General features: G+C 64.0%; 5 protein-coding genes across 5 annotated transcripts in view; 3 read left to right on the forward strand and 2 right to left on the reverse strand.

Moving 5' to 3' along the window:
* EMIHUDRAFT_471081 (hypothetical protein) overlaps nucleotides 1-2142 on the forward strand; it is a gene marked incomplete at its 3' end in the record, with an annotated part of 4163 nt that extends 2021 nt beyond the window's left edge. Inside the window, exons 3-4 of the mRNA XM_005760820.1 lie at nucleotides 302-933; nucleotides 2092-2142. Of these exons, the coding sequence (XP_005760877.1) occupies nucleotides 302-933; nucleotides 2092-2142 (683 nt within the window). The remainder of the gene's footprint in view (nucleotides 1-301; nucleotides 934-2091) is intronic.
* Nucleotides 2143-2154: 12 nt separating this feature from the next.
* Nucleotides 2155-2903, reverse strand: EMIHUDRAFT_446351 (hypothetical protein; the record flags this gene model as incomplete). Its single annotated transcript, XM_005760821.1, has 2 exons — nucleotides 2749-2903; nucleotides 2155-2678 (listed from the first exon to the last, which is right to left on the reverse strand). Coding segments are annotated over exons 1-2 (651 nt in total), but the record flags the coding sequence as incomplete, so codon positions are not given.
* Nucleotides 2904-3604: 701 nt separating this feature from the next.
* EMIHUDRAFT_446353 (hypothetical protein) lies at nucleotides 3605-5088 on the reverse strand. Its single transcript, XM_005760822.1, has one exon. It carries the CDS (start codon nucleotides 4999-5001, stop codon nucleotides 4048-4050), a length of 954 nt encoding a protein of 317 aa, XP_005760879.1. The 5' UTR covers nucleotides 5002-5088; the 3' UTR covers nucleotides 3605-4047.
* A 202-nt stretch (nucleotides 5089-5290) lies between these two features.
* Nucleotides 5291-5833, forward strand: EMIHUDRAFT_249102 (hypothetical protein; the record flags this gene model as incomplete). The annotated part of the gene is made up of 1 exon (XM_005760823.1): nucleotides 5291-5833. The coding sequence occupies one exon, from the start codon at nucleotides 5291-5293 to the stop codon at nucleotides 5831-5833; it is 543 nt and encodes a 180-aa protein (XP_005760880.1).
* A 4230-nt stretch (nucleotides 5834-10063) lies between these two features.
* On the forward strand, nucleotides 10064-11327 carry EMIHUDRAFT_249104 (hypothetical protein; the record flags this gene model as incomplete). Its single annotated transcript, XM_005760824.1, has 2 exons — nucleotides 10064-10425; nucleotides 10517-11327. 2 exons carry the CDS (start codon nucleotides 10064-10066, stop codon nucleotides 11325-11327), a joined length of 1173 nt encoding a protein of 390 aa, XP_005760881.1.
* Between the last annotated feature and the right edge of the window lie 3180 nt (nucleotides 11328-14507).

Below are 14507 nucleotides of genomic sequence, written 5' to 3' on the forward strand. Positions count from 1 at the left end.
TGCTCCGACTTAAGTCGATGTCAATTGAAAATCCCGAATTGTTGCAGCTACTGCGTACTTGGGCCGAGATGTGCGTCTTGGCGCCCATTCACACCGAAAGATCCTACTGAGAGGTGTTCAGTCTCGATCGAATGGCCGTTTGCCCTAGCGCAGACGATTATGAGGTCAACCACCCGCTAAATCAGCACGGCCCCGTAACACCCTCCTCGAGCGGTCAAAGGCTTCCCAGGGCCGGTCCATGTCATGAACTAAGGGACACAAGCAAAAAACTCGCACATCTAAGCTTATCGGGCACCCCGAGGCCCATACGGCGCCCCGGCGGGCCCCGGCTGGATGCAGCCGGACGATCCGGATCCCGACGGCGAGCAGCTCAAGGCGCTCAAGGGCTTCCTCAACTCGCCCGGTGGCAAGAAGATTGAGCGCCTCTGGATCGACTCGGCCTGCATGCCGCAGGACCTGCCCAAGGGCTCACGCAGCGCGGAGGACACGGTCGCCTTCAAGGGGATGCTGAAGGAGGTGAACCGGCTCTACCTTGGCACCACCGTCCTCATTCTCCTCGACCTCTCGTACGTGTCCCGCTTCTGGACCCAGTTTGAGTCGTGGCTCGCAATGCAGTTCGCGATGCCTGACGGCCTCAGGCCGGCGGTGGGCACCAAGAACCAGCGGCACCACATCATCTGCATCCAGAACGCAGTCGAGCAATCCGCGCTATTCGAAAAGGCGCTTATCGACATGTGGGCGGCGAAGACACCGCAGCAGGCGCACGCCTTCCTCTCCAAGCCCGACGTCACTGTGACCAACCAGAGCGACAAGGAGGGGCAGCTACCGAAGATCAAGGCGCTCGACACGACGGTGCAAGCTGCCTTTGGCGACATCCCGAGGCTGTTGGAGGACGAGTTGGCGGCGAGCGAGGCGGCGGCCAAGCGCGCCGAGGTGGAACTGGCCGCGTGGGAGACGGAGAATGACGCCAAGGCCGGCGAGAACAACCGGTTGAAGACGGCGGCGCGGCCGGCGGCGAGCGCGGTGGCGGCGGCGCGCATGGCGAAGGAGGAGTACGCGCAGGCGATCTCGGCGGGACTCGTCCCGGCGATGATGAAGCGGGGTCAGGCGTTGGCTGAGGAGGAGGAGGTGGACACGAGCCTGTCTGACGTGCCAACGTTGGTGGCGCTGGCTCGCGACGGCACGGACGGGGAGAAGGAGCGGGCCGCGGCGGCGCTGGCGAACCTCGCTCACAACGCCGACAACCAGGTGGCGATCGCAAAGGTGGGCGGCATCGCGCCGCTGGTGGCGCTGGCTCGCGGCACGAACGGGCAGAAGGAGCAGGCCGCGGCGGCGCTGCGGAACCTCGCTGCCAACAAGACAAACCTCGCGGCTATGAAGGACCTGGGGTACGGCAAGCAGTTGTTCTTCGGTTTCGGAGGTTGGACGGTCCCTTGAGGATTACGCGATCTCGGCGCAGAAAATTACCATAGGGCGTGAGACTTGAGTATGGGCGTTGTCGTGTTTGTCTGGTAATAACCGCGCCGAGACGCTATTAGAGTCGGAACAGGTCTACATACTAACTAACGACTGTTGCGATCCAACTGTCCTGATTTCGAGAGCCATTCCCATTACCATTAGACACGCCACACACGGGACCGACACGCATTAGACACAACGGGCGCGCGGCGGCGGTGGCCGGCGCGGGGGATCGAGCCCAAGCCTCTCCGAGGCTCATTCTACTTCTCTACACATACTCAACACGGCCGTGTCTGTCTCTGACTGGCCAGGGTGCTGCGGTGCACCTCTCACTTGGCGAGGCACTCCTCCGGGCACGCAGCTGGGGCCGACTCGCCGACCAGGACCTGCGCCTCACCGACCCCGACCTCTCCGAGCTGGCGATGGGCGCAGCCACTGCACTTTGCCCGCTCGCAGAGGCACTCCGAGCACATCGATTTGTCGAGCGCGCCCGGCAGGCATTTGCACCCACAGACGAGGCCCGAGTCGCACTCATCGGCGAAAGAACACGTAGCGCCCTCAGCCTTGGCCATCGGCCCATCGGGAGACGCCTTCGTCAGGAAGAGCTTGTCGTCGCCGACGTGTGTGGAGCAGATGGCGCGCGAGGCCGAAACCTCCTTGAGCGGATCAAAGCCCTTGCTGTGAGGCCACGAGGAGGGGAGCGGTGGGCAGCTCCGCTTGAGCTGGGGGCGCAGCGTGATCGAGAACTGGAGGATCACGCGGTCGTGAGGCGCATCGGCCGGGGTCGCGCCAACACTGTGCTCCGCCATTGGGTTCTCCTCACCCGTCGCCTCGTCCACGTTCATCCACGCGAGGAGAGAGCCCGCCTTGGGCGCCACCGAGAGCGGCGCGGCACCCGCGTAAGGGAAGTTGGTGTGGCCCGCCTCTTCCGGCGCGGCGTCCGTGAGATAGACGACGATGGTCATGTCGGCGGGAGTCCCGTCGGAGTAGCGGTCGACGTGGGCCGCGGAGGGAGAGGAGCCCGGAGAGTAACGGACGGCAGCCAGTGACTCGATGTGCGAGGTATCGACGTGCCAGAGCTTTGCGAGCCGGTCGAGGACCGGGGTTGAGGAGCTGATTTTGAGCTGGGCGCACGCCTTGCCCCTGTTCTTGTTGAGGACGCGCTGGTTCTCGCACGCGCCAAACTGGGTGGCGTCTGCGAGCCCCCTGAGGTAGGAGACCTGAACAAGCGAGTGGGAGTGGCGTTAACGTGGGCAGTGGAGCGGACCAGTGATTGCGGGCGAGTTGCACCTCGGCTTTGTCGAGGAAGTCGTTGACGAGCCAGATGCGTGGCGCTTGGCTGAGCTGCGCAACACCGTTGGAGAGGTGGGGAGAGGCCACAGAAGGTTGAGCACCGAGGGTGGCGAGGAGAAGAGCCATGCTGTTCTGGACTCGTCAGATCCTTCTGCCTGCCTTGTTCAGGACAATCGCCGCGTTGGGCCCGGCGGCCGAAATGTCACGGTTCAAAAATAACGAAAGAAGATTTCACCGTAGCGCGCGTGACCTCGTGTGTGTGTGTGTGTGTGTATACACACACACTCATCACACTCACTCACTCACTCACTCACGCGTGACCTCGTCATCTCGTCGTATGCGCTATGGGAAAGATTTGTTTTGTTGTATGCGTGTGAGAGAGACGATTCTTCTTAACAACATACCTAACACATTCTTCTTTGTCAGTGTATGTAGCTCTTACTTACGTACATTCCCGTAGGAGGACTCTGCTGACAGGGTTTGTGCAGGGCTGTGTTGTAAAATTCTTCTGAAAGAAAGAAAACAGAAAAAACATATGAGGGATGGGAGGACGCTGGACGGCACGGCGCCACGCAGCCACCACACACACAAGGATTTCACGGGAAGGAAGGATGGAAGGTGTGTTGCTAGCCTGTGACGCCCCGCCCTGGCTGGCGAGAGCCGAGAGTGGCATGTGGTGACCGGGGCACTCGAGGACCGGCATGTGAATTGCGTGTGATTCTCGTGTGTGAAGAGAGTAGAGAGTTTTGTCATTTGTGTTTTGTCATGTGTGCGAAAATGTGATTGTGAAGTGGAGGGTGGAGGGTGGAGCGCGAGCTCTGAAGAGCTATTTTCTCCCCCTCCCCCTCCCGTGAGCTGTCAGCTGAGGTGTTTAAGGACGATTAACCGATTAAGCCGCCCTGCGCCTGTGAGGGAGCAGGGACAGCCTGCGCCGCCCGTCATGCCACATGCGTCCTGGGCGCAGCCCACACAACACACCGTAAACAAGCGAGTGACACAAACATCAGGCCGAACGTTACAGTGTGAAGGGCCTCAGCATACAGCCGCGAATGGGCCGCTACTATCTATCTATCCAAGGCCGAGACTTCGCCGCCAGGGCGAAACCCCGTGCCGCGAGGTAGGCTGGTCTCGAGTGGCTTGTCGCTTGTGGCCTCCCAGTGCGCGATGACGCAGGGCCGCTTCTCAGACATCCAGCCGAGGTCGATGCCAACGCAGTTGGCCTCATGTTGTTGCAGCAGGAAGAGGAAGAAGGGTCCAACACGAGACGCCCCTGAGACCACTCGAGGGACCATAGCCCTAGGGGGGCAGCGCGCCACCCTCAAAGAGCCACTTGCGCGCCGCCTCGTCCGGCACCATCTTCTCGGCCCAGTCCTTGATGACCGCCTGGATCTCGGGCGACATGCCGTCCTCGGCCGCCTTGCCCTGCGCGCCCTTGCGCACCATCCCGCCCGGGAGGATGAATGGGAAGGGCATCAGCGTGCCAACCTCGAACTTGGCCTCGTTCTCCTTCATCCACGCGAAGCTCGTGTACTCGAGGATCTTCGGCCACTGCTCCTCCGTGGGCTCGAAGCCCAGGTGCTTCGCGATCTTGCGCACGCTCCCCTCGTGGTCCGCCTTCATCTCGGAGAAGTGCAGGAAGAGCACGTTGGGCTTGTTGCGGAGCGGCCACCAGCCGTTGACGAAGCCGAAGAAGAGCATCGTCAGCAGCCCACCCGGCGGCACGATCTCCGGCGGCATGTTTGGGAAGCCGGGCAGCACGCACTCGTCGAAGAAGGCCTGGAACGTCGGCTTCAGGAACTTCTCGCGCATCTCCGGCTCGCCCCAGTACTCGAACGCCTTTGGGTTGTGCGACTCGATGAACGGCTTGAAGGAGACGATCGCCTCCTCCGGGTTGCGCATCACCACGATGTACTTCAGGTCCTCACGGTAGGTGGCGAAGCACCCCATCTCGGGCACCGGCGTGCCCTCAGGTCCGGGCGATGAGTGCGTCTTGAAGGCGCGTGGCACGTCGGCGGGCATCTTCTTCCAGCGCTCGAGGAGCTCCTCGTCGGGCTGGTCCGGACCCTCCTTAAACTCGGACCACGGCACCTCGGCGTAGATGTCCTTAAAGTCCGGATCGCCGCCCGTCTTCAGCTGGTGAAAAATGTTCATGGTCCAAGTCGTGCCGCTCTTGGCAGGCACGGCGATGATCGTGTCGCCCTGTCTGTACTCGACCTTCGTCTGGAGCGGCGGTTGGAACCAGTTCACCATGATGTCGTCACCGAGCCCGGGCCGAGAGAAGCTGTGCTCTGGCTGCCTCGCACGATGGAGCAGGGGCCGCCTCTTGATGGCGTCGCACGGCGATCAGCGGCGGTCACGAAAGAAGAAAGTATCTTGGCGCAGGAACACGAGCTTCTTGTTAGGTATTATATTCTCGAGTCTGGAAGTCACTTCACACTGGAAAAAGAAATCTGACTCGCGGCGACACCAACCACCACCAACAACTTGGCAAGTTCTCTCCAGCTCTCTCCTCTCGCGCGCTCGGCTCTGCTGAACCACAATGAGCCCTCTCGGCACCGCGCTCGTGCTCCTGCACTGGCCGCTCGCCGCCGCAGCGTTGTGGGACTTGCGAGCGCTGGCTGTGCGGCCGGCGGCGCCGTCGGAGGCGCCAGTGCTGCTCTCGCGGCTGGTCCGTGAGCGAATGAACCCACTGTCCGTGGACCCAGAGCGCTTCCTCGTGGCGTGGGACGAGCCCAACGGCATTGCAGCCTTTGGTCAGATACGGCCGCTCGGCTCCGATGCCTCCGAGCTCGCATCTCTCGTCGTCGAGCCGCGGTACCGAGGGCTCGGCGTCGGCACTATGCTTGCTGCAAAGCTGCTGGCGCGCCACCGCAGCGGTGCCGATTCGAGCAAGCCGCTGTACCTTGTCACGCTGCAGCGAACGCAGCCCTTTTACGAGCGGCTCGGCTTTGCGCCCGTATCTTCGCCACCCACTGAGATGAGACTGGAGGTCGCGGCCGGCTCGGTGGTCGCGCGGCTTGCTGCAGGGCAGAACCTCGTCTGCATGTCGAGCTGTCAGCATGACCGCAAGAGTGATACGTGAGCTGTGAGCGAGACTCAGTCTCAGTCGTTGTCGGCGGGGGGGGGGGGGGGGGCTACCAACGGTTACGATTGTTAATATGCGGTTGGAAAAGAATTATCGCCGCGGTCCGGTCCGAGGATACCGCGCAAGATCGCAGATCGGGCGCGTGATTGCGGTCGATTTTTTCTCTTTTTCGGCGGGCGCGCAAGCGCGCGTCTCTGGTAATGCGCGCCGGGGCCTCGAGTAGGCATCTCCACGCAATCTGTGTCGGCTGTGCAAAGCTGCATGGCGTCACTTTTGTCACTGGGAGTCCCATCTGCGAGCCGCTGCAGATCCCACTCAGCCCTCGACTTCTGCATTGCCGACAGCGCAGAACAGACACTGCAAGGCAGGCGCTGGACTGGTTGGGACGAGGTTGCACGAGCCATGAGCAGCTGCGTGTCCGATAACATCCTCTGCGGAGGTTCGGAGCGCACGGCAGTTTCGCAGACAGTCGCGGCCGCTATGGCGCCCACTCCTGCGAATCGCACAATGCCAGCCGTGGCGTTGATGATCAGCTACTCGGTGCTCACGAAATCGAGACCGGGCGTAGAAGAAGAGAGCCGGCGGGGCTATTCGTGCGGCGCGGCGCTGGCGTGGGTCGCCCTCCATCGCAACTTGTCGTTGCAGTCGCCGAGTCACCACTTTGAGATTGTTGTGATCCACGACGACAGGCAGAGTGACGATGAAATTGCAGCGCTGCAGGGCGTGGGCGCGCGGACGCATAGAGTTGGCAGGGGGCAGCGGCAAGCCCTGTGCCTCTCCCAGACAACTTCTGGGCCGGCGAGCATCCGCACACATGCCATCCCCAAGAGCGTTTGCAACAGCTCTGGTCCTAACCCCAGCGTGGAGTTCAATGACGCCGCCATCGTCGCCGAGCTCTACCTGGTGGAGCCTTGGAGGTTCGCCGAGTACGACGTGGCGGTATTCTTCGACACCGACGTCTACATCAAGCCGGACGCTAGCCATTTCCGAAAGTTCGAGCTGGCCGTCTCCGAGTTTCTTGCCTCTGGCCTAGAGAATGTGTTTTTCCACGAGCCAATGTGCAAGACGCCTCGCGGCTATGTATGCACTCAAGGCGGGTTCTTCGTGCTCAGGCCGAGCCTCGAGGTCTACCTTCAGCTGATGGGCGGCCTCATCTATGGCTTTCGCGGGGCAGCTGAGGGCTGGGGCGGGTCTGGTAATGCATCGCTCAGCTTTGTGAACCGCACCATGCAGCTCGGCGCGACACCGCCGCCGCGCCGCGATTTTGGTCGCCTCAATTTTGGTCGCCACAGCAGCGTCGCTCTCAGCAACGACGCCTTGCAACCCCCCTGGACCTTTTTTGGCGCCGAGACCGACCAGGGCATCCTGACTTGGCTCTTCTGGCACCAGAGAGCGCCTAGGTCTGGGCTCGCGCCGAAGCCAAGCTTCATCTACCATTTTAACTCTGGCTGCTGCAAACCGCAGCGCCTCTACGGCGCCATCGACGACTGGTGCCGCGAGGCGCGGGGTGCGCAGTACAACCTTGCACATCACCGTCGAGGCAGCAACAGTAGTAGCGATCCGGCGGTGCGCCTTGATCAGATGGCACGCAGAACAAGCATCGCACTCGCAGGCCTGACTGGGGCGCGGCGTGCTTGCGAGGCAGCTGGCCAAGCTGGCGCGGCTGAGGAGCTGAGCTGGTGCTCGCGCAATATGGCCAAGCGCCTAGAGTGTGCGACCAGAAGCGAGCAAGCTGAGAGCCGTCAGACAGGTCGCCCCCGAGGGCAGGAGGACGCCTCGGGCGTGCTTCAGAAGAGCGGGGACGGGTGGTCCGAATACTTCGCTGAGGTGTACGGGGGCGGGAGAGGAGCCGGCGTGGGGTCCGACCCCTCCTTCTTCCAGCGACTCGAGATGCTATACTGGCCGCTTGCCACGGACAAGCTCGAGCGGCCGCCTCCCTTCACTTGCTTCCCGCCCACTGAGGATGGGGTGGACCCGGCGGGCAGACCGTGCCTCCCGGCATCGGCGCAGCAGGCATTGTGCAGCGGCAATGGCGATCCGGCGGTGGCACTCACCGCTCTCGTCACATCCTTTAGCGCCACGGCATCACCAGAGAATGTCGGCAGGCAGGTTCTGGGGATGTTGATGCACCCATCGCGCGCCGCGCGCCGCAACCACAGCTGGGTCGAAGTGACGCGAGTGGCGGCCGACTGCCTCGGCCTCCGCTATCCCGATGGCACACCGTTTGCCGAGGGAGCTTCCCGCGGCTTTCCCGACGACATCGGAGAGGGCGTCCACCGAGGCGACTACGGCTTTGCACCGGAGGCGACCAACTCGAGCGCCGACCTTTTCCCATACGGTTGCTGGCTCTTCCCCGCTCGCGGCTCGGGTGTCTTTGTCAATGTCGGGCGCACCCTCGTGGTCAGCACGCGGCGCGACGCCCATACAGCGCTTGGCATCCCGTGCTCGCGAAGCAACTTTGGCTGCTACCACCCCGGCGACAAGCTGTACTGTACGCGAGCCATGGCGAGAGGGTACGACTCGATCCAGATCATGCGTGGTCGCGGGGGGCTGCGCCGGGCAGAGCTACTGCTGTGCACAGGCTGCACCGCAGAGCCCGTGCGAGGCGCGTGCCTGCCCGTCGAGACGCGGACGGGCACCCACGCCCAAGCTCCGTGCAAATGTGACCCGTCGAGACCGATCATCAACTGTGGCACGGCTGTGGCGCCACACTTTGACTGCTCGCAGGACTGCGCGGCTCTGCGCCATTGGACTCCCAGCTAAGCGGCCGGCAACAGCCCAAAACGACCGGGCAATCTCTCTACTTATCTCTCTCATATATTTTCACGGAAGAAGTCCCCCCCCGAGCAGGAGAGATTAGGCGGCATGAGCGCCCGCCACACCCCGCCACGCGTGTTGGCGAGAATGTGCTCTGCAGAGAGACGAAGAACGGGAACAAGCTGACCCGCAGGCCCAGTGCCTCGACGAGGTGACTTGTGCGTTGTGGCGACCACCAAGAATTCGGGCTGCAGGCTGGGGCCTGGGGGTGGGGGGCGGCCGGGGCTGGGGCAGTGCAGAAGCAACACGTATGTCGTATCACCTCGAGCGTATATCACACAGCCAGCACCCTGCGTGACACGCGCGGAGCAGTCGTCAATAATGAGGAATGAATGAGCTCGCCTGCGGCGAGGGCGGACGAGAGGAGTGCACGGAGCTAAGTGCCTCGCCGCGGCCCTCGCAGGAGAGAGGCATATTAGGCCCTGGTGTACCTCTGATATACGGCCTGAGATGTCTTTTTAACCTGTTTTAGTGTCAGTGCGCGCCCGTTGCCGACCCGAATTCTTTTTTGAAGCGGGGCGCGTGTTGCGCCGCCGCCCGATGATTAATACCCGGACGAGGGCACCCACTCCGGAGTCCCACGGGGCGACGTCGCCGACGTCCGCACGAGACGTTCTTTGTGAGCCTTGCGCGCTCGACTTGCGCGCGTAAACCAGGGCTAGTGGACTAACGTTAGAACGGTGTTGGCACGTTAACGGCTAACACCACAGCCGCAGAGGTGTTAGAACGATCTAACACTGCCACTCGGGAGGCGTTGGCACGCTCCGTTAGGCGGGCGGCGGGGCGGGATGGGACCGCGCGATGCGATGTGTGCCTGCCTGCCAGCCTCCGCGTACCACCACTGCTCCTAGCCAGGGTGGCGGGCCGTCTAGCCTAGGCTGTCCGCCGCCTCGGCACCGCCCTCGCGCCGAGTGCGTCCAAACTAGGACGCGGTAAGCGGGGTACAGAGTTGGTGAACAGCGCGCTCGTCTCGTTGTGTGCGTGAGTCATCTACCTTGGACCCGCCTGTCTGGGGAGGGTAGGGGCTGTTGCTGCCCTTTGTTTTAGTATGTAAAGAACGCGCATGTAGCATATTATTTTTATTTTCATATTTTTCGTTTATATATATTTTCTTCTTCAAAAATATTCTGGTGCGAAAGCCTCAGGGTACCCTATGAGGTGGCTAAGTGAGGGTCTCTGGCCCACCCAAATAGTGCTCTTTAACTACGGAGGCCTTTGGGGGCGACCCGGGGGCACCTCGGGGTCGCAGTAGCCCCTGACGGTCGAAGAAAGAAAGAAAACAGCAAAGTGTTGTAAAATTCTTTTAGCCTGGGCGAACTGGGCGACGGCTTGGCGACGATAGCTGGGCGACGATTGCCTGGCGACGATAGCCGGCTCCCGGCGCTTTCTCTGCAGGAAGAACGCCTCGCAATGCTGCGCTCTTCGCGGACGCTTGTCCGGGGCGGGGCCGTGGTGCTCGGCGGCTTGGGCTGGCGGCAAACTATGTGCGCGCCCGAGCCGGCTGAAGCCACGCCTTCGAAGACTCCGGAGACCAGCTTCTATCAGAAGTTGATGGCCTCTGCCGGCCTTGCAGCGTGGGTTGCCGCGACGTTTACGGACGCACCCCATGCCAATGATATCTCGAAATCCATGGTCCGCACGCCGAAAGACTATGGCATGGCGTACGAGGAGGTGTCTTTCCCGGCGACCGACGGCTGCCAGATCGCCGCGTGGTACATTCCCGCAAAGGAAAAGGGGTCGAAGAAGGTCGCAGTCGTCTCGCACCAGTCATGGTGACCGCCTCCCGCGCCTGCGCACCGTGCCCTAGGCTGCTCGCATCGCGCGCTATACCGCCTCACCGTTGTGGTGCTCCCTGCCGACCAGGTCATACGCGAACAAGTCGGGCATGGTCGAACTCCGCATGCCAGTGCTGCCCGGGCTACCCGGCACGATGAAGCAAGAGGCAATCGACTATGTCAAGCTGCACAAGGTGCTGCACGATGACGGGTTTCATGTGCTCGCCTTCGACATGCGCAACCACGGCGACTCGGAGCGCCGCCTGCCTTCTGGCTGGGGGGTCGTCGAGTACATGGACGCCGCCGGCGCCCTGGACTACGTCAACGCGCATCCTGTGCTGAGTCGCTGCAAGGTGGCGCTCTTCCCATTCTGCGTGGCGGGGCAGGCGATGCTCAAGGCGAACGCACTGCACCCTGAAAAGTTCAAGAACGTCGTCGCCATGGTCGCGACAAACCTGTTCACGCTGAAGAATATGTACCTCGAGAACCCGGCCTTCCACACCTTCTTCATGAGCGGCGGCGGGAGCTTCCAGTACATCAACGAGGAGACATTGGACAGCGCGCTGCGCGCAAAGCACGCGCAGTACATCGCCGCAGGCACGATTCAGGAGGACCCGAACATCGACCTGTGCGTCAAGCAGTTGTGCGCGACGACGTACGCTTCGAAGGTCAAGGTCCCGGTCCTGTATTGCACCCCACTTGAGGACTTCGTGCCCAACCAGCGCGTCGACGCACCCGAGATCCTCAAGTCATTCCCGAACTGCGAATTCCACGCCATCGGGACCAGCGCGCCCCCGCCCTTCAGGACCTCCACGAACAATCGGTCGCAGGGCTACAACTACTTCCAGAACGAGGGATCGGAGGTCATGCTCGACTTCCTCCACCGGAACGGGCTGTGACGACGGCCTCGCCTCTGCCTCTAGCACCGGCCTTTAAGCAGCTGGTGGGCCTGCGGCGGAGAGCAGCCGCGGCGCCTAGTGCGCCCTCCCACACCTTAGTGCGGCGCCTCAGCGCGGCCTTACGTGTAGTAAGTACCTTAGCTTAGTCAGAGCTGCGCTAGTGCGGCCTTAGTACCTCAGTCGAGCTGCGCCGTACCGACACAATCTTTAAGCCTCACCAGCGCACAGGCCAGCGTGGTATGTATCACCTAAACGACAAAAGGGCCTGAATCCACCAGTGAACGGGCACGGGGAGAGAGCACCTCTCTTCTCCCCCCCCCCCCCCCCCTCCCCCCACCCCCACCACCAAGGCGCGCGACACACACAGAAACAGGGGTTTCCCTTTCCGGTCGGCGGCGACGTCTCCCGACCTCTAAAAAGCCGTAATCTCGGCTTCTCGGGTCCATCTCTCGCGTCTTCTCGCGGCCAATCTCTGGTAGAGATCCCGTCGGCGGCGACGGTCGACCGAGTTGGAGAGCTCGAAAGCCGCGATCGAGCGGGCGGGGAGGAGGCCCTCCACGCCAGCTGCAGCGAGGGCGGTGGCGGTGATATCAGCCGAAATGCGATGCCACCTCCCGTTCGGGTAACAAGCGTGTTGACACACCCGGGAGCTCGTGTCGCGTGCTCGGACGCCTGTCCGCATGCACGCGACCGCGAGTGTGACGACATAGAAAAATGTTCATTCTTTTTTCGAAGCCCGGCGGGAGGTGGAGAAGAGAGAGGCGCGCTGCGCACCCGCAACCCCGCCCCCTTTGCATGCCCGGCCGAACGAAGGCTGGCTCGGCCGCGTCCCGGCGCGGGCACGCGTCAACGGCGGCTACTGCTGCGGCGCTCGTGCTGCCGAAAAGGATCGAGGCGGCGGCGGAGAAGGGCAAGGTCGACGTGGTGCAGACGTGGCTCAGCGGGGCTGGGCGGGTTGACGCGACGTGCGTGCGTGGCGGTGTGAGTGGCTGTACGCTCCTGATGATCGCCGCCGAACACGGTCACAAAGAGATTATCGAACTGCTGCTGAAGCGCGGCGCGGAGGCGGACGCGCGCGACGGCAAAGGCTATACGGCGCTGATGGCCGCCGCCCGCTGGGGCCACGAGCGCGTGGCCGAGATGCTGCTGCGGCACGGCGTAGAGATCAACCTGCAGAACAGCGCAGGCAGCACCGCGCTGATGATGGCCGCCGCCAACGGCCACGAGCAGGTGGCCGAGATGCTGATTCAGCACGGGGCGGAGATCGACCTTCAAGCCCGCAACGGCCACACTGCGCTCACGGGCGCCGCCTGCATCGGCCGCCCTGCCGTCGTGCTCCGCCTGCTGCGCGCGGGCGCGGACATGACACTGCGCACTGCGGCGGGCAAGACGGCGCTGCAAATGGCCAACCAGAGGGGCCACGCCGAGTGCGTCGCCGCCGTCAGGACGTATCTCGGCGAGGTGGCGGGCCGGAGCACGGCGCCGGCGGCCGAGGCGAGCGGCGCAGGGGCGAACGGCGCACCCGCAGGCGAGGCGATGGCAGGCGCCAGTGCTGCGGCCTCTGCCTCGAGCGGCGAGGGCGGCGTGGAGGCCGAGCCGAGCGGTGGGACGGTGCCAAAGGAGGTCGTGCTTGCGGCTGTGCGAGACGACGAGGCGCCGGTGCTGGCGTGGCTCGACGGCGGCGGGCGGGTCGACACGACGTTCGAGTACACCTTTGGTTGCGGCTCGTGTGCGAGCGGCATGACGCTGCTGATGGTCGCAATGGTTGAGGGCCACGCGGAGCTGGCCGAGGCGCTTCTGCGGCGCGGCGCGGATGTCTCGTTGCAGAAGAGCGACGGTGGCACCGCGTTGGGTCTCGCCGCAGTGAACGGCCACAAGAAGCTGGCCGAGCTGGCATTGCAGCACGGCGCGGAGATCGACCAGAAGTTCAGCAACGGCTTCACTGCGCTGATGGAAGCCGCCTACCAAGGCCGCGAGCGGGTTGTCGAGACGCTGATCCGGCACGGCGCGGAGATCAACCTCCGGGACAGCGACGGCTGCACCGCTCTGATTCTCGCCGCCTTGTTCGGCCACCCCGCCGTCGTGCGTCAGCTGCTGCGGGCGGGCGCGGACATGACGCTGTGCAAGCGAAGCAAGACCGCGCTGCAATGGGCCAAGGAGGAGGGCCACGCCGAGTGCGTGCGCGCCCTCGGGGAGCATGCGGCGGCCAAGGCGGCGGCCGAGAAGGCGGCGAAGGAGGCAGCGTGGGCTGCGGGGGCGGCGGAGAGGGCGGCGGAGCGGGCGGCGGCGGAGGCGGAGGCGGCGCGGCATGCCAAGGAGCTGCTGGCGGAGGTCGAGGCGGAGAAGCGCGCCAAGGGCAAGAAGGGCAAGAAGAAGAAGAAGAAGGGCGGCGGGAGCGGCGGCGCTGGGCCGTCGCAGGAGGCCGAGGCGCCGGCAGAGGCAGCGGCAGCCAAGCCCGCGCCGTTGGACAGGGAGGGGCTGCTCCGGCTTCTCGCGGAGCTCCACGAGGACAGGATCCGGTTCGGCATCACGCCGGAGACGTCAGTCGCGGGATTGGCGGAGGCGCTGGGAGAGGCGGCGGGCGAGGCGGGCGAGGAGGAGGGCGACGAGGAGACGGCGGAGGCGGCCGAGGAGGAGGGCGAGGAGGAGGGCGAGGAGGCGGCAGCGGAGGCGGCAGCGGAGGCGCGCCGGCAGGCTGAGGCGGAGGCTGCGGCTGTGGCAGCGGCAGAAGAGGAGGAGGCTGCCGCAGCGGAGGAGGAGGCGGAGGAGGCGGCCGAGGCGGCAGTAGCGGCGGCCGAGGCGGCAGCGGCGGCGGCAGAGGCGGCGCTCGCCGCAGCCAAGGCGAGGCGCGCGTCAGTTGCCGCTGCGAGGGCCAGGGCGCGGGAGGCGGCCTAGCCCGCGCGCAAGGACAGCTGGCGCAGTGGCAGCCATGGGGAAGGGTCTCTCGTACTGTGGGGTGCGTTCTCTTGTGAGCGATCGTGGCTGTGGGCTGGGCCCCTGGGCCCCGCGCCGCGCGGGCGCGCGTGCAGTCCCTCGAGGTCCCGCCGGGAGCTGCTCACACAGCCGTAGGGTGGGCGGTGGCGCGAGAAAGTCGCAACTCGCATAGAGTGCGAGTGCATCTCTCAGAGCGCAGAGTGTGGGTGTGGCTATGGCGACACGGTGCAGTGGGGAGTGCGATCT

The sequence above is a fragment of the Emiliania huxleyi genome, assembly GCF_000372725.1.
Source record: "Emiliania huxleyi CCMP1516 unplaced genomic scaffold EMIHUscaffold_738, whole genome shotgun sequence".
NCBI classification, from domain to species: Eukaryota; Haptophyta; order Isochrysidales; family Noelaerhabdaceae; genus Emiliania; species Emiliania huxleyi.